We start from the raw sequence: 22,711 nt of genomic DNA, 5'->3' as shown, positions 1-22,711 counted from the left end.
ATATAAAGTGAAGGGAAAAAGATCATGTTAGGGGGAGACTTCTAGATTAACTTTTAAAAATTATTTATTTATTTATGCTACAATTTCACAGACTTTCCCAGATAATTTGTGTTGATCTCATCTCATTATCTCTAGCCGCTTTATCCTGTTCTACAGAGTCGCAGGCAAGCTGGAGCCTATCCCAGCTGGCTATGGGCGAAAGGCGGGGTACACCCTGGACAAGTCGCCAGGTCATCACAGGGCTGACACATAGACACAGACAACCATTAACACTCACATTCACACCTACGGTCAATTTAGAGTCACCAGTTAACCTAACCTGCATGTCTTTGGACTGTGGGGGAAACCGGAGCACCCGGAGGAAACCCACGCGGACACGGGGAGAACATGCAAGCTCCGCACAGAAAGGCCCTCGCTGGCCATGGGGCTCAAACCCGGACCTTCTTGCTCTGAGGCAACAGCGCTAACCACTACACCACCGTGCCGCCCCATTTGTGTTGATATCATGTGAAATCTATTTACAAAAATTTCGACAATTAAATATTAAGAATTTATGCAACTACGTGGATTAGCCAATCCACCGACGAGTATGTTCTTAGAAGATGGAAGGAAACCGGAGAACCCAGAGGAAATCCACACTGACACAGAAAGATCATGCAAAACTCCACATAGGCAGTAACCCAAGCTGAGGTTTGTACAGAGGACCCTGGAGCTACACTATATGGCCAAAAGTTTGTGGACACCTGATTATCATACCCATCCTCCAAACTGTTGCTACAAAGGCTGAAGTACACAATTGTATAGAATATCTTTGCTTGCTGTAGCTTTACAAGTTCCCTTCACTGGAACTAAGAGGCTCAAACCTGTTCTAGCATGATAATGCCCCTGAGCACAAAAGAAATTCCATTAAGACATTATTTGGCAAGTTTGATGTGGAAGAACTCGAGTGTCCGGCGCACAGCCCTGAACTCAACCCAACTGAACACCTTTGGGATGAACTGGAACACCGACTGTGTGCCAGGCCTCCTCGCCCAACATCAGTGCCTGACCTCACTAATGCTCTTGTGGGTGAAGGAGTACAAATCTAGGAGAAAGCCTTCGCAGAAGAGTGGATGTTATCATAACAGCAAAGATTGGACTAAAACTGGAATGGGATGTTCAGCAAGCACATATGGTCAGTTGTCCACGTTTAGTATTCACAAGGTCAGACTCCAAATCCTCCATGACTCTGATCAGGATAAAGTGGTTAAAAAATGAACGAATGAATGCTTTGATTGTATGGATATATCTAGGTTAGTGCTGCATGATGTTTTTTATGAACATACTGGTGATTCTACACAAACATGTCCTTGCACATTTTATAACAGGAGACAGTGGCACCATTCTGGCCCGGGAACTGAAAGAGGTCCTGGAAGTCTTGTTGTGCCCTTATGACACTCTCAGCACAGAGACTCTAACCCCTATTCATCTCAAAAGAATAACAGGTAAACCATAGTGCTGTTTATAAGAAACACAGTTTATCTCATAAGGTTCTCCTTTGGTGACCAGAAAAGACCAGATGTTTGACCTTTATTTAGATGCTGAGACTGTATTGGACATTATACTGTATGTACTGTATCTCCAAACCTAAAAATGTAAGTAAAGAAGATGACTGTCTTCTTTTGTGTTGAATGTTGTTTGCGGAGTTCCTGGTTTCCGAGTTACAAGCAGCACATATGCTGAAGTACAAAGAGTGCAATCTGGAAAGTACTGAGCCTCTGAGGACATCGGGCAGAGACCGAGAGAATCTCACCCCGATACGGAGAATGAGACTCGACCAGATGACAAAGAGGTAATGAAGGAATTGTCAGAGTTGTTTCAAGCCCTGGATATGGATGCAGCCTCGCAGCTCAGTGACGTCCACTCACAGGTAAGAGATCACGCGACCATACAGGCTTTAAATAAACTGGATGATGGTTATAATTAATAAATCTTCATTTATTCAGATAGTCACGACTAGCGTTGCTCCCAGAGGGTAAAGTGCAAGAGCTGTTGCTAAAAACGAACCTGAATTCTACACAATGGGTACGTTCTGTTGAGGCAACATGACCTGATTGCTGTATGACCATACCTGCAAACTCAGAAGGTCTGAAAAAGGTGACAAACTTTTTTACCTCCACGACGTAAACCAAAACCCGAGCCCGCCCCCTCTCTGAAAAAAGGTGCAACATAGCTACAGGTAAACAAAAAACCTGTTTATTAACATAACCTTGTTTTTTGGTCAATCAGTGCAAAATGGCTGATGGTCAATCAACAAAATCAACCACAATCAAATAATAATGTCAAGCTGAGTAATTTACTAATAGTAAATCTCATTTCTTCATCTGTTTGGCCTGGACAAGCCGTTCCATGGCCAGTTTCCTTTGCTTTGCCATGTGTCTCTTTCGGGCAACATAGCTTCAGCCCACTATGGGCTACTTTGTCTTCAGCCAGCACTTGGGCCAAGTTCACCATCACTGGTGCAAAGGTGAAAAGAAGTGAATATTCAGCAAGAGTAGCCAGAACCATTGCCTAAACAAAGAAAATATTATTAGATTTACATTATTAAAGCTGGTTTAATATTCACAAACTTCCACTGCTATTACAAAGTTGTTAAGACTGGATCCTCATTCCAATAGACATGATCTAGGCAACGGTAGTTAATCTCTAAATTAACTAAACATGCAACGTACAATATTTTTTGGTAATGTAGGCTAGTCTACTCCTATTTTGCCTAACATTAGCCTACTGGCAAATATCAAGTAACCTGTTAAACAGTGAAATGGTAGAATTACAGAAAACTACAAGCCTAGCCTATTTAGCCTAATCTATACACACTTCTGCATTGGCAACTCGCTAAAATGTAGGTACAGGCACCCTAACTCGCTCCCTCATAACATCAGGCCCCTTGGAAGCACTTTGCTCTGGGACTGGGAGGACACTGGATGTGGTCATAACAGTGCACACTTTTTGACGGTGCACCTCTGTTTGGCAGTGCGCCAAAAGAGCATGAGAGCCTTTGTTGCTGTAATTTATTTCTTTTTGGCAAAGGCTGCATTTTGAATACCCAGCTTTGTCTGTCTTATGAAAAAACTGTGACAGCAGGAAGCTGTGCTGAACTCCCTTCACTTCAGTCTTGACCTCGATTTTTAGCCACGCCCAGCTCCACCTCCACCTCAGACCTGCATCAAGCTTTGCTACACAAACAGCGTCTTCCTCTTTAAGCTCCCTCATTCTGGAAGAGAATTGACCAAATATTATCGGCTGGGTCAGGGCTCCTTTTTGTTACCATAAATGTTTGTAAAGGCTAACTCTAACTACATCCATCCATGTTAAATGATCCGCCGGAGAAGGTGTTTCAATCACTTAAAAAACGCCGGTGTACTAACGTTAATGTTACGTGTTCGTTTTCATTCCTCATCTTGTGACAATGTCGCATTATCATCAGATAACAGTACGGATGCAGTAGAGATAGCCTTCACAAAAATTATTCGAACTGAACCGACTGGTATGAAAGGTTAACGTTAACACACAATTCACTGATGTTAGCATACAAGCTGAAAAACTTTACATTATGTACAACCCCGATTCCAAAAAAGTTGGGACAGAGTACAAATTGTAAATAAAAACGGAATGCAATGACGTGGAAGTTTCAAAATTCCATATTTTATTCAGAATAGAACATAGATGACATATCAAATGTTTAAACTGAGAAAATTTATCATTTAAAGAGAAAAATTAGGTGATTTTAAATTTCATGACAACAACACATCTCAAAAAAGTTGGGACAAGGCCATGTTTACCACTGTGAGACATCCCCTTTTCTCTTTACAACAGTCTGTAAACGTCTGGGGACTGAGGAGACAAGTTGCTCAAGTTTAGGGTTAGGAATGTTAACCCATTCTTGTCTAATGTAGGATTCTAGTTGCTCTTAGGTCTTAGGTCTTTTTTGTCGTATCTTCCGTTTTATGACGCGCCAAATGTTTTCTATGGGTGAAAGATCTGGACTGCAGCCTGGCCAGTTCAGTACCCGGACCCTTCTTCTACGCAGCCATGATGCTGTAATTGATGCAGTATGTGGTTTGGCATTGTCATGTTGGAAAATGCAAGGTCTTCCCTGAAGGAGACGTCGTCTGGATGGGAGCATATGTTGCTCTAGAACCTGGATATACCTTTCAGCATTGATGGTGTCTTTCCAGATGTGTAAGCTGCCCATGCCACACGCACTAATGCAACCCCATACCATCAGAGATGCAGGCTTCTGAACTGAGCGCTGATAACAACTTGGGTCGACCTTCTCCTCTTTAGTCCGAATGACACGGCGTTCCTGATTTCCATAAAGAACTTCAAATTTTGATTCTTCTGACCACAGAACAGTTTTCCACTTTGCCACAGTCCATTTTAAATGAGCCTTGGCCCAGAGAAGACGTCTGCGCTTCTGGATCATGTTTAGATTCGGCTTCTTCTTTGAACTATAGAGTTTTAACTGGCAACGGCGGATGGCACGGTGAATTGTGTTCACAGATAATGTTCTCTGGAAATATTCCTGAGCCCATTTTGTGATTTCCAATACAGAAGCATGCCTGTATGTGATGCAGTGCCATCTAAGGGCCCGAAGATCACGGGCACCCAGTATGGTTTTCCGGCCTTGACCCTTACGCACAGAGATTCTTCCAGATTCTTTGAATCTTTTGATGATATTATGCACTGTAGATCAGCGGCCCCCAACCCCCGGGCCGCGGACCGGTACCGGTCCGTGGGTCGTTTGGTACCGGGCCACACAGAAAGAATAAATAACCTGCACTATTTCCGTTTCATTCATTATCCGAGTCTGAACGATGTTTGATATTGAAAAATGACCGGATTCTCTCCGTTACATCCGTCTATAACTCACGCTTGACCAGAGCATGTGAGCGGAGTGGAGCGGCGAGAATTTCGGTCCTCGCTCACGGAGGTGGTCGCTCCGCTCGCTCCCCGCTCAATGTCGCACCATGCCGCTTCGCCCGTTACCGCTCAGCGCTCCACCAAGATTGCATCCCGCTCCACTCCACGCTCGCTCAAAAAATATGTGCACGCATGCGCGTAGCGGACGCGGAGCACTTCCCGTATCTCTGCCCTCTGTCCCCCGCACTTTTTACAGCCATTACAACCACTTAATTTTTAACACGTGGAAACGCGTTTTTCCGAGTCGCCTCTAAACGCATCATGAGCAGGCGGAGCGCAGGTGGCAAACAAACACCGCTGTCGTTCATTCTGAGCCACGTTGGGCATGCTTCAGACTCGTGATGTGAGCGGTAACGGGGCGAAACTGGAGCGGGCCATTGCCTCGCTCCATCCTTCCCATCCTTGAAAAAAAAAAAAATCCCGCTCCGCGCTCTTTTCAAAATTCGCCCGCTCCGCTCACATGCTCTGCTCTTGACGCATGTCAAGACGCTTATCTCAGCGACCAAGAATGTTGGAGAGAGGACATTACTCATGTTATGTTGCTGACGCGATGTTACGAGGATGCTGCTAATAAAGTTGCATACGAGTACACAGTGGATTCACGTTTATTACTATATTTAGAAAATACCACAGTTTATCCACCACACCTTAAAGGCTGGTCCGTGAAAATATTGTCTGACATCAAACCGGTCCGTGCCGCAAAAAAGGTTGGGGACCGCTGCTGTAGATGATGATATGTTCAAACTCTTTGCAATTTTACCCTGTCGAACTCCTTTCTGATATTGCTCCACTATTTGTCGGTGCAGAATTAGGGGGATTGGTGATCCTCTTCCTATCTTTACTTCTGAGAGCCGCTGCCACTCCAAGATGCTCTTTTTATACCCAGTCATGTTAATGACCTATTGCCAATTGACCTAATGAGTTGCAATTTGGTCCTCCAGCTGTTCCTTTTTTGTACCTTTAACTTTTCCAGCCTCTTATTGCCCCTGTCCCAACTTTTTTGAGATGTGTTGGTGTCATGAAATTTCAAATGAGCCAATATTTGGCATGAAATTTCAAAATGTCTCACTTTCGACATTTGATATGTTGTCTATGTTCTATTGTGAATACAATATCAGTTTTTGAGATTTGTAAATTATTGCATTCCGTTTTTATTTACAATTTGTACTTTGTCCCAACTTTTTTGGAATCGGGGTTGTATAACGTTAAACATGTTGGAAAAGGTTTCATGTCACGACACATGTAACGTTGCTAAAGTAGGATTATCTTTGACAAACCAAGTTTAATTTACACAGCATATTACATTGTTGGCAGATAACGAGACTTGCCTCAAGTCTGTCGCTAGTGTCCATAGATCTCTGAAGTCTCTGACGCAGGTCGGATGTTTAGTGTCTGTGGTTTAGTCGGGCAAAGGTTTAGATCGCCATGGGAAAGATGGATTGACTTGGATGTTTGTGATTGGCCAAATGAGTAGTGTGTGATTGGCCAAATGACTCTTGTGAAGATGGCAATCCCATTTTACTGAAAGTCCCATCCACCGCTGATCCCCCGACCCCCCCCAAAACTCTTCGGATCTAGATGAATAACGAGAATGACATATTTTGTTTGCAAAACGGCGAATTTGGCCGAAAAGCGACTAGTTTGCAGGTATGTATGACTCTTCTGCTTTTATGATTTTACAACTTGTTTTCAGAGAGCGCTGAATCAGATTAACCAAGCCCTCTGTAAAGACTACGAGTGCTGTTGGCAGATGACGATCAAATGCGTCTACAGTACATCACGCTCTAGTCATTTGCATGGGGAGAGCGAGGAAAGGTAGACTTACAAATAGACACCTGCTGCTTTTAAATTCTCACAAACCTTATTTTACGTCCTTTTTTTAAAATTGTTTTGTAGTAATATCTAATTTGATTTTATATAAAATAAGAGGCATATCATCTATAGAAAGTGTTCCTCGAGGGGTTCTTTGGATGGTTAATGGTTTCTAGATTTATAGCAGGACTATACTTGGAGTCATTTCTGAAAGAGAAACCCTCAGTTGGAATTTCTAATGGCTTCGCCACAAGGACAAACCAGACAAAGAATTTTGGTTGTTAGATGGAACCTTTTTCCATAAGATTGTACTTGAGGGTTCTGGTGAAGCCTTACAACTTGTAGGGAAACTCTGTCTTATAGGATTCTACATATCCGAGAAGACTCCATCCATTATCTGTAGCCGCTTATCCTGTTCTACAGGGTCGCAGGCGAGCTGGAGCCTATCCCAGCTGACTACGGGCGAAAGGCGGGGTACACCCTGGACAAGTCGCCAGGTCATCACAGGGCTGACACATAGACACAGACAACCATTCACACTCGCATTCACACCCACGGTCAATTTAGAGTCACCAGTTAACCTAACCTGCATGTCTTTGGACTGTGGGGGAAACCGGAGCACCCGGAGGAAACCCACGCAGACACGGGGAGAGCATGCAAACTCCCCGAGAAGACTCCAAGGGGGAATTTTTACCTGTCCAAAGATCTTAAGGAAATCTGAGTGTATGATGGTAACAATAGTGTACTTGTTGAAGGTGCTGTGCTTGGTGACTCCTGTCCTGTATCCGAGGATTCCAAGAAGAAGCCTTTTAAGAAGCAAATAACCATTAACTATCCAAAAAAAATCTTAATGAACCATTCTTTTTCACAGAGTATAAAGTTAGAAAACTGCGTATACATTTTCATATCATTATATTGTATAAATGATATACAAACACTCAGGGTTCTTTAGTTGTCCCTCAGGAGGAACCCATAAATGTTATATGGAGAACCCTACTACGGTACAAAGTGTTTCTCATTTTTAGGAACTTTAATTATCCAATGAACCCTTCAAGAACAACAGATACCACGTCAAGTCAATTTATTTGTATAGCAGTTCTAACAACAGACATTGTCACAAAGCAGCTTTACAAAAAAAATAAAGATTTAAAAAAAATCTTTTGAAAGCTAGGTTTTGACAGGTTCCAGGTATTAGGAAAAAAATAGTTTGAAGTTGGTTCCACGTGCTTCCCAGGCGCATATGTTAAAAGACTTCAGTCTGCCTAATTCAGTATTCATTTTCATCTTCTTCATCTTCTTCCTCCTTTTCATCTTCCTCTGCTTCCATCGCATCGTTGCCTTCCAGCGCAGCCTGCTTCTCCTCTAGTTCTTCCCTCAGAGCCTCCTCCTCCTGCACACTGGGGTCCAATGCCTCTGTAATTTCAGGGCCACTCAGGTACTCGGACTGTGGGGAAGGAGGCAGGGGAGGGCTAAAGTCCTCGCCCAAGAACTTCAGTCCCCAGCCGATGTATATGTTCCCAAACTTCCTGTTGCAAGATTGAGTTATGTAATCAGTTGTATCATAACAACATTGATTAGAAAAGCAGTTTCCGGCACATGAAGATATGTACCGCTGTCGCTATCGTTAGAATTCGGTTGTGGATATGAGAAAGGAAGTTGACCAGAAATGCATTAGGAGCTAAGGAAATAAAGAGGTCTTACTTGCCGCACACGTACGCATAAGCACCAGGCCACAGGTTGGAGCGCACAAAAGCAATGGCGTGCTGGGAGATTAGGTTTGAGGAGATCCTGGTACTCCAAGGAGGAGTGTTATTCACCTCTGAAATATCAGAACATGTTAACAAGGCATGTTTGCTCAGGATGAAAAAAAACCTGACACCCACATCAAGTCGAAGACTCACCTGCGTCCTCAGACAGTGGTGTGAGAAGTGGCGGTCCGACCTCAGGCTCAGGCTCGTCAGGCTGTTCCTCCTTCTCCTCTTCCTCTTCGTCTTCTTCAAGGAGCTCCTCTGTCTTTTCAGTCAGGTTGACCCACACACAACGACCCTGGTGCGCACATAAAGATGATCAGAAACACTGGGTTTCAATGGTGTAGCCATATGTTCGTCAAATCAGAAGTCTTATTTGTGACCTGCTCTAATGTAATCTCAATGATTCTGTTCAGGTTTTCTGACCTGTATGAGAATGTGTTGTATGTGGTGGACCCACAGTGACAGCGACACTGCCAGCTCGCGCACAGAGATGCCCTCAAAGTCAGGGTTCTCCTCGATGCTGTCTCGCACTCCTTCTTCTTCCTCCTCCTCCTCCTCCTCACTGAACTGATAGAAATCCAGTGGACTGACCTGGGTGCCTGCTGAGATGCGGGCAATCTGGGTACGCAGGTAGTTAGCCTCGTTACCTGGGAAGGGTGGGTAGCTCACGATGGGAGTGTCCAGGTGCCCGGTGAAGAGCTTGCGAATTTGTCGCGCAGCTGTAATCTGAGCAGGGGTGACGTCAGGAAGACAGACCCAGGGCAGGCCCGGCTCTCTGCACACAAAGTAGGTGAACTTGTTGGTGCCGGAGCGATGAGGCTCCTTAGGGACTGGAGCGGGTGGCTTGTAGCTTGACGTGGGGAGTGGATCCTGTTAAATCGGAACAATTCACAAAAAGAGCTCAGGTGCCTTGCTTACACAGGTCAGTCATGAATTACTTCAGTAACCTCAATTACCTCATCGTCTTCTTGAGCCTCCCCCTTTTTGTCCTCATCTTCATGTATTTCTTCCTCTTCTTCCTCTTCGCCCTCACCATCCTTGTATTCCACTTCAGCGATGATATAGTTCGCTTCAATACCGAGGATTTTGCCCCAGAATCGGCAGCATTGCAGGGGCTGCGTGTCCACCAGCTGCTTCAGGGCCAAAAAGATCCTCTGCATCTCCTCCCGACCCAGACCGACCCCAATCTGCTCCAGGAAGAAAGTCAGCTCAGGCACATTGGGCAGAGGTGTCGCCATCTAGAAGGAAGACAAATAAGGTGGATGTGAACTCTCTGCTCTTAATGTTCCCATGCAATGGCTTCTTAGCTGTGATTTGACTCTGTATGTTGATGTATTTCCTTCGGAAACAGGGAGTCTGAGTGACACGAGTACAACCGTGTCATGCTACCAAGTGGAGCGATGTTAACCAATCATGAGCCTCTGTGAGATCATGTACTGTGGAAGAGGGCCGATAGCATCTTCCTCTGACTGGGTCATTGCTGCACTGTGACACAGCATGAGCAGCAGTTCGAAAGGACCCAAATGGCTAGCTTTACATGTCTCATGAATTCTACTTAAACATCCCATTTGTATATTTAACTCTATGCTTTAGGTTCCTTTTTACATGTAAGAATTCTGAACATTTTGTTTCAGCCTTTTACTCCACTCTTACTTCTTCTGATGTGTATGAGCTCCCCAATATTGCTCGCAAATGGGAGAACGATTTAGGCAGTGAATATATAGAAGATGATTGGAAGGTGGCCATAGAGTTAGTTAGATCTACTGTATATCTACATGTAACAGGTATAAGGAGACTCAATATAAAATACTTCATAGGCTTCACATCACCCCTGTTATCTTGCATAAAATGGATAAATCATTCTCTCCTCTCTGTATAAAATGTCACTCTCAAAGGGCAACTTATTTTCACTGTTTCTGGGAATGCAAGTTTATTTCCCGATTTTGGACTCATATTGCTAAAATAATTTCTGAGATACTCCATTTTGAGATCAAGAAAGACCCTTGTGTCTTCTTGGTAGGTCTCCCCTCCAGAGTATTCCAACTTTCTGCCTCAAGGTATACACTTCTTGAAAAGCTCCTCTTTATTGCCCGAAAGTGCATTTTGCATAATTGGATTAAAGAGTCCCCACCAACTGTTACTTTATGGTATAGGGAGATTTTTAATACCCTTCCACATGAACGCTTACAGGCTCTTACTAAGGGACGAGATGGGAAGTTCTTGAAAATTTGGTCCCCTTTCCTAGACTATCTACCAGACGACCTGGGATGCCTGCTTAGGAAAGGAGAAATTTGTGCCTTTAGGAACTAAAAACCATTTCATAGTGTGTAGCTGACACCTATAATTTAGGTTAAAATAATAAAAATAATGCCTTTACTTCATTACTTCATCTCTTGTTGCTCTTTAAAATTGTATAACTGAACCTATTCTGTAATTGTAGGTTTCTAGTTTGGAGCCAGCCTATACTTTTACATGTACCTTGTTTTTTTTATGTTTTTTTTTCTTTCTTTTTTTCTTTCTTTGTCCTTTTTTCTGTCATCTTTTGTACTCATTGGTTGTAGTTTTATTAATATATTTGTAATTATGTTTAAGTGTATATTTCTTAATGTCTGTAGGGGGCACATGGGGGGGGGTGGAATGTTATGTTGTTGTCCTATGTTTAAATTTAATAAACAGTAAAAAAAAAAAAAAAACTCTATGCTTTAAAATTCAACCCAGTTACTTATTCAAAAACATTTTTTACAGCAAAGAAACCTATAAGAAAATGAGCTGGTTGCCTGAGATCAGCGCTCGAAACTAACGGTGTCCCGATGTCCCGGGGACCATAAAAAATGTCATCGGGACACAAAATTATCATATCTGGGACAATCCCGGGACAATGGAAAAAAATAGATCTAGAAAAAAAGTTCTACATTAATATTATTTACAAAGCCGTAACACATACGTAGACATTCACCTCATTTGTTAATTTTAATTTTAAAACGTTAACAGCGAAAAATACATAGTAGCTACACTTTCCGTAGGCTACAGAGCAGCGCATTCTGTTCTAGAATCTTCGGCCGGAGTCCGCATTATATGGACTTGGAATGGAATTGCTACCGCACACGCTGCGCCGACTCTTGCCAGAACAAAAATGCTGAAGTGGTTGAAGCGGACCGACCGCGGGGAAGAAACTGAAAGCCCAGACATAACGTCTCCGGGACCTTCAGGATCCAAAGTGTCATCGCCTGGTCTGCAGGCAACGCTAGCAACTGAATGAACTTAATGAACACTGTTAGACACGTTATAGAATACAACAGGAATGATGTGGATGATATTGACGGAAGATACCGTTCAACAGAATAAGTGAGTTTTCTTGGTGTCTTTCTAGTTCAGAAAGTTTAGTCAGTCAGCAGCACAACTAGGCTCGGACCTGCCACTATGCTGATGTTGCTAACATTTGCACCCGGCAGCGAAAGTTCATAAAAATGGATAACGGAAAGTTCATAAAAATGGATAACGGAAAGTTCATAAAAATGGATAACGGAAAGTTCATAAAAATGGATAACGGTAATGGTGAAAATTATAAGTTGGCCTTATAAGTGCCAACAGATATTCAAGGTATAAGTAGATGAAATGAACATAAAACGGGTCTTATTTTCAACTAAAGTGTAATGCAGATGTAGGGAGTTGAAACATTTTCTGAATGAGCTAGTTGGCCCCTTTAAATAAACGGGTATCTATTCATACAGTGAGATCGCCAAAGTTTAATAAACTGAAAATGCAATAACTAATTTTGAAGTAGATGATGTATAGGACATGTCGCTTGTGTCTTGTGACTTATTGTAAAAATGATATAAAGGGTTCAAAATCGCATAGTTACAAATATAATAGTAACTTCATATGATAATATTAACCACTGGTTATTTCAGAGATGAAAAAAATGGGGACACTATTGCTTCCATTCGGGACAATACAACACAGAATTCGGGACCACTGGGGGACACAAAGAAAAAAAGTTAATTTCGAGCCCTGCCTGAGATGGGTTGACACATCAATTTAGAATTAAATACACATTTATAAAGAGTTACAAAGGGTAAATGCCACTGCAATCATGGAATCACACTGAAAGCAAACTGTTTTGATCAACACCTCTTCAGGTTGTTCTTCCTTGCGGTTAAACAGCACTTTCTGTTGCTTAGCCAGCTGCTCAGAGGAGGTTGTGGATGGTGCATCCCGCAGCGTGCTTTGCTTCTCCTGCAGCATGCTGCGCTTTACCTCAAGGCTCAGATTTTCAATTATATCCACTGTGTTCTCCGGACGCTCATTCATCACTCTGGTGAGCACGCGAACCAGATGGTCGTAGCTGAAGGTGAGAGTAAATGCGTCACTTGGCAACAGTATCAACATCTTGTTAGTTAAGTTAGGTACTAATGGTGGTTATGGTGATAAAGCTTTCTCTTTCCTTGTGATTATGTACATTGTGACATCCTCAACATACGGTATATAACCAAAAAACTGGACTTAAAGTTTCAGAATGTAATGCAGATATACACCAGCCATCACATTAAAACCACTGACAGGTGAAGTGAATAACATTGATTATCTCATTACAATGGCTCCTGTCAAGGGGTGAGATATATTAGGCAGCAAGAGAACATTTAGTTCTTGAAGTTGATGTGTTGGAAGCAGGAAAAATGGACAAGCGTAAGGATGAGTGACCTTGACAAGGGCCAAATTGTGCTGGGGAAATCATGGCCCAATGGTTAGAGAAGCAGCTTTGTAATCACTGGTTTGAGTCCCTAGACCAGCAGGAATGGCTGAAGTGCCCTTGAGCAAGGCACCTAACGCCCAACTGCTCCACAGGCTGCTTTGGGTGCATTGTATGTTGCTCTGGATAAGAGCATCTGCTAAATGCCTGTAATGTAATGTAAAAGCTATTGTAGCAGAAACTGCTGAAAAGTTCATTCGGACACCTTTCTGTTTTAGCCAGCATTAACTTTTTCAGCAGTTTGTGCTACAGTAGCTCTTCTGTGGGATTGGACCATATGGGCTAGCCTTCGTGCCCCCTGCGAATCAATGAGCCTTCGACACCCATGACCCTGTCACTTGTTTACCAGTTGTCCTTCACTTGGACAACCAGGAACACCCCACAAGATGCACCATTTTGGAGATGCTCAGACCCAGTCATCTAGCCATCACAATTTGGCCCTTGGCAAAGGCACTCAGATCCTTACGCTTGCCCATTTTTTCTGCTTCCAACACATCAACTTCAAGAACTGATTGTTCTCTTGCTGCCAAGCACTTCTATGGGATTGGACCATATGGGCTAGACTTCGTGCCCCATGTGAATCAATGAGCCTTCGACACCCATAACCCTGTCGCTGGTTCACTGGTTGTCCTTCCTTGGACCGCTTTTGGTAGGTACTAACCACTGCATACCAGGAACACCCCACAAGATGTGCTATTTTGGAGATGCTCAGACCCAGTCATCTCACCATCACAATTTGGCCCTTGGCAAAGTCACTCAGATCCTTAGACTTGCCCATTTTTCCTGCGTCCAACACATCAACTTCAAGAACTGACTGTTCTCTTGCTGCCAATTATAATATATCCGTCCCCTTGACGGGTGCCACTGTAATGAGATAATCAATGTTATTCACATCACCTGTCAGTGGTCATATTGTTATGGCTGATCGGCGTATATTACTTTCGAGACTCAGCTCAGCTAGACAGATCTACTGGATGAAGAATGTGATGGAAAGCTGCAGTACTGGAACTTTATCTTTTTGAGCGGAGACAGCTGAACAGACTAAAGGACTAAAGTGCTGCCATATTGCTCTTTTTTATTGACTTGACTTTTTAGGTAGAGATGAAGTGAGGGCTAAATCCATCCCATGACACTACTATGAACAGGTACTCAAACGGCATTGTGGGTAATGTAGGAAACCAATAACTAAAGTGAAAATGAAAGGATATTAAAAACCTTTTTACATATATTAAATGTCCATTTCTTTATGTCAGTAGCTGAAGCTACATTTCATTTTGAGTTGAAGAATTTGGTAAACGTAACTTTTTTTTTTTTTTTAACAAATTAAAAAAAGTTCACAGTTGTGTTAAATTAGCAATGACAGCGTGCATGGTCAACAGTAAGGTCTGCATACATTACAATGGGAAATCATCAAGTTTTCAAACGTTGCTTACTCGTACAAATCATACATTTTTCTCAATACAGTTAATGTGTTTTGAAAAATAAAGATGAAAGTTACCGATTAGGTATTTACATTAGTTTCAGATTAGATAGTTTTACTGTGCATGTTCGCGTGCCGATTGCTTCAGTGTGGGGGCCGCAGTGTTTGTTTTTAGTCCATTGTCTGATGTGCAGAACCCCTTCTGTCAGGTGCTCTAGCTCATTTCCTATTGGTCCAAAATGGCTAAAATTAATACCAGTGAGAAAAATATACTGTTTCTCATGATGGGCATCTTCCAGTCAAAATCTGTCAGACTAGGAGCAGTCAAGAGACTGCCAAAGTCAAATAACTGTCAAACAATTTGTGTCTTTTCTCAAAAAATATATTTTTTCATTTAACAGAGAAAAAAATAAGGTGTAAGAGTCTAAATCATATTGTTTGAAATAACATCTATCAATTATTTTGCTTCTAAAGTCAAATGCATGAGTGCCACCTCTTGTATTATGATATGTACAGTGGTGCTTGAAAGTTTGTGAACCCTTTAGAATTTTCTGTATTTCTGCATAAATGACCTAAAACATCATCAGATTTTCGCACAAGTCCTAAAAGTAGATAAAGAGAACCGAGTTAAACAAATGAGACAAAAATATTATACTTGGTCATTTATTTATTGAAGAAAATGATCCAATATTACATATCTGAGAGTGGCAAAAGTATGTGAACCTTTGCTTTTAGTATCTGGTGTGACCCCCTTGTGCAGCAATAACTGCAACTAAACGTTTCCGGTAACTGTTGATCAGTCCTGCACACCGGCTTGGAGGAATTTTAGCCCATTCCTCCGTACAGAACAGCTTCAACTCTGGGATGTTGGTGGGTTTTCTCACATGAACTGCTCGCTTCCGGTCCTTCCACAACATTTCGATTAGATTAAGGTCAGGACTTTGACTTGGCCATTCCAAAACATTAACTTTATTCTTCTTTAACCATTCTTTGGTAGAACGACTTGTGTGCTTAGGGGCGTTGTCTTGCTGCATGACCCACCTTCTCTTGAAATTCAGTTCACGGACAGATGTCCTGACATTTTCCTTTAGAATTCGCTGGTATAATTCAGAATTCATTGTTCCATCAATGATGGCAAGCTGTCCTGGCCCAGATGCAGCAAAACAGGCCCAAACCATGATACCACCACCACCATGTTTCACAGATGGGATAAGGTTCTTATGCTGGAATGCAGTGTTTTCCTTTCTCCAAACATAACGCTTCTCATTTAAAGCAAAAAGTTCTATTTTTGTCTCATCCATCCACAAAACATTTTTCCAATAGCCTTCTGGCTTGTCCACGTGATCTTTAGCAAACTCCAGACGAGCAGCAATGTTCTTTTTGGAGAGCAGTGGCTTTCTCCTTGCAACCCTGCCATGCACACCATTGTTGTTCAGTGTTCTCCTGATGGTGGACTCATGAGCATTAACATTAGCCAATGTGAGTGAGGCTTTCAGTTGCTTAGAAGTTACCCTGGGGTCCTTTGTGACCTTGTCGACTATTACACACCTTGCTCTTGGAGTGATCTTTGTTGGTCGACCACTCCTGGGGAGGGTAACAATGGTCTTGAATTTCCTCCATTTGTACACAATCTGTCTGACTGTGGATTGGTGGAGTCCAAACTCTTTAGAGATGGTTTTGTAACCTTTTCCAGCCTGATGAGCATCAACAACGCTTTTTCTGAGGTCCTCAGAAATCTCCTTTGTTCGTGCCATGATGCACTTCCACAAACATGTGTTGTGAAGATCAGACTGTGATAGATCCCTGTTCTTTAAATAAAACAGGGTGCCCACTCACACCTGATTGTCATCCCACTGATTGAAAACACCTGACTCTAATTTCACCTTCAAATTAACTGCTACTTGCCAAGAGAATTCTCAGCCATCAACATTACAGCTGTGTAGTTCCAGAATATTCTTTTTTGCACAAGAACATACAAGTTTACAATACTTATTTATCTCCATGCTGCTATTCTGCACTTTGCACTTTACCATACTGCACCTTGCATTATTGTACCCTTGTACTATTGCACCCCAGTAACATACCTCAAACTTTACATTTCTGGACTACAATTCTGGACTACATTACCTCAAACTTGACTACATTTCTGGATCACTGTGAATATTCTGGGAACTGTATGCCCACTGTCTGTCTATATGTTGTGTTAATTTGCTTATCTGTTGATGTCTGTGTGCACTTTGTTTAGTTGTGTGTCAGTTTTTTAATACTGCACATTTGGAGTTTGGGGAAACACAATTTCAATCCTCTGTGTAATTCTGTTAGATGGTCTGATTGACAATAAAGTTCACTTTGAATCCTAGAGGTTCACATACTTTTGCCACCCACAGATACGTAATATTGGATCATTTTCCTCAATACATAAATGACTAAGTATAATATTTTTGTCTCATTTGTTTACCTGGGTTCTCTTTATCTACTTTTAGGACTTGTGTGAAAATCTGATGTTTTAGGTCATGTTTATGCAGAAATACAGAAAATTCTAAAAGGTTCAAAAATTTTCAAGCACCACTCTATATCAATTAGTCTATAAGAAATAATCACTGGACATCCTTAATATGTACAATCCATATGATTATTGTTGCCCAGATTTATGTTTTAAAATTTATTAAGACAGACACACTTCCATTATGTTAGTAACTTTTTATAAAATTTTAGAAATATATTGGAAAAAATAAAATAAATGGAATTAATACTCTAATGTGCAACAACTTTCAATTATTTTATACAATTTAAATTATTCTATATACAGGACTGTACAAAAGACTTGGGCCCCCTATTTTTTTTCATACAAACTTTGTTATAGATTTCTATTTTATTACTTCTACATTATCGAGTTGGTACAAAAACATTTTAGAGTTCCGAACGTTTGTGATTTTTCCAGCACAAAATTAAATGTTACAGAAATAAAAAAAAAAGTTTGGATCTGAGCAGCATATTACATAAGAAAGCACTTTTCAGTTTAAAAAGAAAATGTAATGAAGGCTACTGGGTTTTGGTGCAAAATTAAGATGCAAATGTGACAGTGTCCAGAAGAACTGTGGTTGGTTCTGTAAGATGCTCAGTAAAACCTACAGCTAAGGGTCATCTCACACCAAATATTGACTTTGTTTCATTTATTATCACTTACAGTCTTTGGATTGTGAGGGAAACCGAAGCACCCAAAGGAAACTCATGCAGACATGGGGAGAACGTGCAAACTCCACACAGAAAGGCCCCCGTCGGCCACTGGGCTCGAACCCAGAACCTTCTTGCTGTGAGGTGACCGTGCTAACTACTACACGACCATGCTGCCCCGAGTTGGAACATTTCATTTCAATATTTTTAAGCCTTTTTTTTTTTTGGTCTACAGCATTTCTTTGATGTGCCTAAGACTTTTGCACACTACTGTATATTCATCTCATTATCTCTAGCCACTTTATCCTGTTCTACAGGGTCGCAGGCAAGCTGGAGCCCATCCCAGCTGACTACGGGCGAAAGGCGGGGTACACCCTGGACAAGTCGCCAGATCATCACAGGGCTGACACATAGGCCCTGTCCACACGGCAACGGATTCAGGTGACTCCGATACAATTGCTTATCGTTTAGGCCTGGCGTCCACACGGCACCGGCGTTTTGGGTGCCCAAAACGCAATCTTTTTGAGAACGGGTTCCAGAGTGGAAAGATCTGGCAACGTTGCCGTTGTGAAGTCGTCTGGATGAGTAAAACGGATTTGTTTACGATGACGTCACAACCACATGACTGTGAGTGCTTCACGCCGGGTAGAAGTGTAACGAATATCACCAGGAAAAAGCCTTACAGAGCACTAGTGAGAGTGAAACACGAGCTTGGATATTATTATTATTATTATGTTCAGTGTTAGTTCACAGTAGTAATGCAAGAAGCAGAATAGTGACAGTAATAGTGAAGCAAAAACATGCAATTGTACAAACACTGCTGCTCTACAGCAAAATATTCATTTATGAAATGGTCTGATTCTTAACACCAGTAGTGCCAATGATCTTCTCATTGCGATGCGATGCGAGTTGTCAACAAATCCTATAACTTGGTTCATGAAACGCGCTTACAAAATATTTTCACTGTGAATATTTATTGTGTAATGGTGCAAAGTGAGAGAGAGAGAGAGAGAGAGAGAGAGAGAGAGAGAGAATAGCCCTTAGGGCAGAGTCAATCCCACCAGCAAAACTAGGGGGAAAAAAGGAGCGATCTCACCTCTTCAGATGATGGTTTAAGTCCTAGAATACATTCCTCAAAAAAGCAAATTAATCCATCAACGTGTATATCATTCAATTTATTCCGGACCATTAAAGACGCCGCCTTCCGCGTACGTCATCCTCGCCGCCATATTGGAAAGGTCAAAGTGGAGAATAAAGATTAGCTGCGTTTAACTATACCAACAGGTTTACCGTCCAAACGAGATCACATGGGATTACCTTTCACAGGTGAGAAACAACAAATTAATCCATCAACGTGTAGTATTCAATTTATTCCGGACCATTAAAGACGCCGCCTTCCGCGTACGTCATCCTCGCCGCCATATTGGAAAGGTCAAAGCGGAGAATAAAGATTAGCTGCGTTTAACTGTACCAACAGGTTTACCGTCCAAACGAGATTACATGGGATTACCTTACAGGTGAGACTGGAAAAATACTTTTCATTGTATTTGGTCATTATAATGTAATTTTCCGAACAGATTTTCCTGACTTTGTGGCTAATATGAAGTCTCGCGCATAATGGTTTATGCGCATGCGTCCTTACTTCTTCTATTCCCATACGAAAAAGAACAGTAAAGAACTTATAAGAGTTTACCACTGTCTTAGTAGTAAATCCTTATAAATATAAGGATAAATCCTTATAAGGATTTATAAATAAATATATATGCCATGTATGATTTACTCCTGAAAGTGGCCCATTTTGCATTTTCCTCATACAAATTTTTTATGAAAATCTAGTATGTATGAAGTGAACATTGTGCATGGTTTTTACAGATAATGTGTATGATGAATTACACCGTCTTTGTATGCTTCACGTAATGTTTGTAGTTTTAAATTATATTTTACAGTTTAAAATGTATATGCCTTTTATATGTAAATCCACATATGTTTGTGTTGCAAAATGCAAAATGGGCCACTTTCAGGAGTAAATCATACATGGCATATATATTTATAAATCCTTATAAGGATTTACTACTAAGACAGTGGTAAACTCTTATAAGTTCTTTACTGTTATTTTTCGTATGGGTTGTTCTGGTGTCTCCGAAGGGACCGTCTTACAGCGCCCCTAGAGGTGTGGCATGTGTATTGCATCGTTTTCAGCAAGCGTTGCGTTGCCATATGGACCCGATATTTTACTGATTGTTGCCCATTTGGTCGCGATATATTTTTAAATAACATCTCGTTGCCGTTGTCGTGTGGATGTAGCCATAGACACAGACAACCATTCACACTCACATTCACACCTACGGTCAATTTAGAGTCACCAGTTAACCTAACCTGCATGTCTTTGGACTGTGGGGGAAACCGGAGCACCCGGAGGAAACCCATGGGGAGAACATGCAAACTCTGCACAGCAAGCCCACGTCGGCCACGGGGCTCGAACCCGGACCTTCTTGCTGTGAGGCGACAGCGCTAACCACTACACCACCGTGCCGCCCACCAAATAATTTGAGAGATTTAAACAGATGAAAAGTAGATCTTTGTAAACAGCACTACAGAGATATGCTAGAGAATGTATGAATTTTAGGATCTGGTTTAGAGTAAGTTTGTGGACAGATGAGCGTTTGTAAATATAAGTAGGGGCTGTAGAGGGACATATGGGAATATTTAGAAGAGGTTACACTTCTTTATTAAAATGTTAATAAGATTTTTACAAGGTAATAAAGCAGGTTTCAAAGATGAAAGTATGAATAAAAGCAGCTGTCATGTAAGTTTTGTGTATTTGTTGAAGTATACTGAAGCGGACCAAAAAAAATGATGGAAAGATTTGGGAAAAAGCAGAATAAAAATGCCTATCTATCTATCTATCTATCTATCTATCTATCTATCTATCTATCTATCTATCTATCTATCTATCTATCTATCTATATAATGAGTGATTCCACGCTTATGGGTACTGAAATGGGGACATGAACTTATTTTTAAAAATTCAGCTAAAACCATTTCTTTTTTTTACCATCAGGTCACAAAACATGTAATCTTTAATGAATGATATGTTAAAAGATAACTTTAATTTTCTGAGATGTAATAAAAACATATTTATATGCCAAAGTCAGAACGTAACAGAAGTGTTGTGGACATATATATTCTCAATTTTAACAATGTAGAATTACTTTTTGAAACATAGGAAGGTGATGTTTTAGCAAATATAATTAATAAACATGTGTAGTAGAATAAACATACACATTCTTTCAATAAGATTAACATGGTATGAGCAATTCCAGCGTTATGGACGTGACACTTGAACTCAAAATGGCAACAAATGACTCAGTGCATGTTTTACTGTCTCCCAGTATTTAAACAGGTGTTGCATATTTTAAGGCTGTACCATCCTGGAGAAGTGATAGAACAAGAACAATTCCCATAGTACATCTAGGGCATGCCAGAAAATGCCAATAAAAGATGCGTTATGGATGTGACAGAAAAAGTATCACTTTTCTTGGGTGACTGTACATTTTTATCAAACTCTGTGAAATTGTAAACCTAATGTTGAAATGGAGATATCCATTTGATAGAGGGGTCCAAGGTGAATATTAAAAAATCTTTGTTTAAAATATTTTGTATTTCATGCAGAGTTTCGGAAGGAAAAGTCAGCGTTATGGATGTGACGCGTCTGAAATAGACATGGCATATGTTTAGAAAATCAGCAATTTAACCACCATAACCCTTTGAAAAACTCTTTAAATATCAGCTAAAACTATCAAAGTTCTTAAATAATATTTAGGATGGCTATTGTTTTGCTGTTTTGTGGATTTTAGCATACATTTCTGTGGCTTGTGGCAATAATATAGAATTGTACATGATCAAAGTTGATTTTAGCTTGGGGTTTACATTATAAGAAAAAGACTGACAGTGACGTATTAGGTTGGTTACAAATTGGTTCAACTTATTCACATCTGTAAAATACAGGCCTAGGTGAGATCTCTGGGAGTGGTTTTGATGTATTACATGTTGCTTTATTTTTGCATGGTGAGGTTGACATTTACATGGAATTGCCCGTATATAGCTAGATTGTAATTAATTTGTAACAGACGCGAGATGGACAATCGTAACAGAAGTAATGTAACAGACATCATTTTGGAACTCATAGGCTTGACTTTGGCATATAAATATGTTTTTATTACATCTCAGAAAATTAAAGTTATCTTTTAACATATCATTCATTAAAGATTACATGTTTTGTGACCTGATGGTAAAAAAAGAAATGGTTTTAGGTGAATTTTTAAAAATAAGTTCATGTCCCCATTTCAGTACCCATAAGCGTGGAATCATTCATATATATATATATATATATATATATATATATATATATATATATATATATATATATATATATTTAAATGTATTAACCTTTCCCCTTTTCCAAAAACAAAACTTCTGTGCTTATGAGAGCCTACTTTTGATATTTTTGATACATGACATGGTTGAGATAATTTTTAAAAAACAAACAAACGCCCTGTCATTGCTAGTGAAATAAAAGTTACTCACAGGTTGAGGTTTGTTTTTGTGCTGTTTTTTAACAGGAAAGCTTTGAAGCATTCAGCAGAATGCTGCTTTTGGTCACTCAGCACTTCCTCAGAACTCTCCATGTTTCCGTCCTTCACTTAAAAATAAAACAAATAAATAATAAAACTATAATTACTACACTGCTGTGTTCTCTTTATTACTTGTTACGTCTAAAAACAACGTCGGTTCGTTGCCCAGAGACGGAACGTTCACCAGAACGAACCAATTTGGTTGCTA

The 22,711-nt window shown here is 40.8% G+C and overlaps 1 protein-coding gene across 1 annotated transcript; it reads right to left on the bottom strand.

The window, feature by feature from the left end:
- Positions 1-7,946: 7,946 nt before the first annotated feature.
- rsph4a (radial spoke head component 4A) lies at positions 7,947-22,557 on the bottom strand. The gene is made up of 7 exons (XM_060913201.1): positions 22,457-22,557; positions 12,657-12,870; positions 9,482-9,763; positions 8,949-9,395; positions 8,676-8,820; positions 8,476-8,593; positions 7,947-8,300 (listed from the first exon to the last, which is right to left on the bottom strand). The coding sequence occupies exons 1-7, from the start codon at positions 22,555-22,557 to the stop codon at positions 8,042-8,044; spliced, it is 1,566 nt and encodes a 521-aa protein (XP_060769184.1). The 3' UTR covers positions 7,947-8,041.
- Positions 22,558-22,711: the final 154 nt, after the last annotated feature.

Source organism: Neoarius graeffei, chromosome 28 (genome assembly GCF_027579695.1).
Source record: "Neoarius graeffei isolate fNeoGra1 chromosome 28, fNeoGra1.pri, whole genome shotgun sequence".
In the NCBI taxonomy this organism is placed as follows: Eukaryota; Metazoa; Chordata; class Actinopteri; order Siluriformes; family Ariidae; genus Neoarius; species Neoarius graeffei.
The sequence above is the reverse complement of the archived record's forward strand: the minus strand, read 5'-3'. Positions and strand labels throughout refer to the sequence as shown.

Excerpts from the sequence above, each read along its gene's own strand:
- rsph4a (XM_060913201.1), bottom strand. The coding sequence starts at position 22,557 with ATGGAGAGTTCTGAGGAAGTGCTGAGTGACCAAAAGCAGCATTCTGCT. Across the intron at positions 9,764-12,656 it reads AGGAAGAACAACCTGAAGAG|ATGGCGACACCTCTGCCCAA; the intron begins GTGTTGATCAAA and ends TCTTCCTTCTAG. Across the intron at positions 8,594-8,675 it reads ACCACTGTCTGAGGACGCAG|AGGTGAATAACACTCCTCCT; the intron begins GTGAGTCTTCGA and ends CTGATATTTCAG.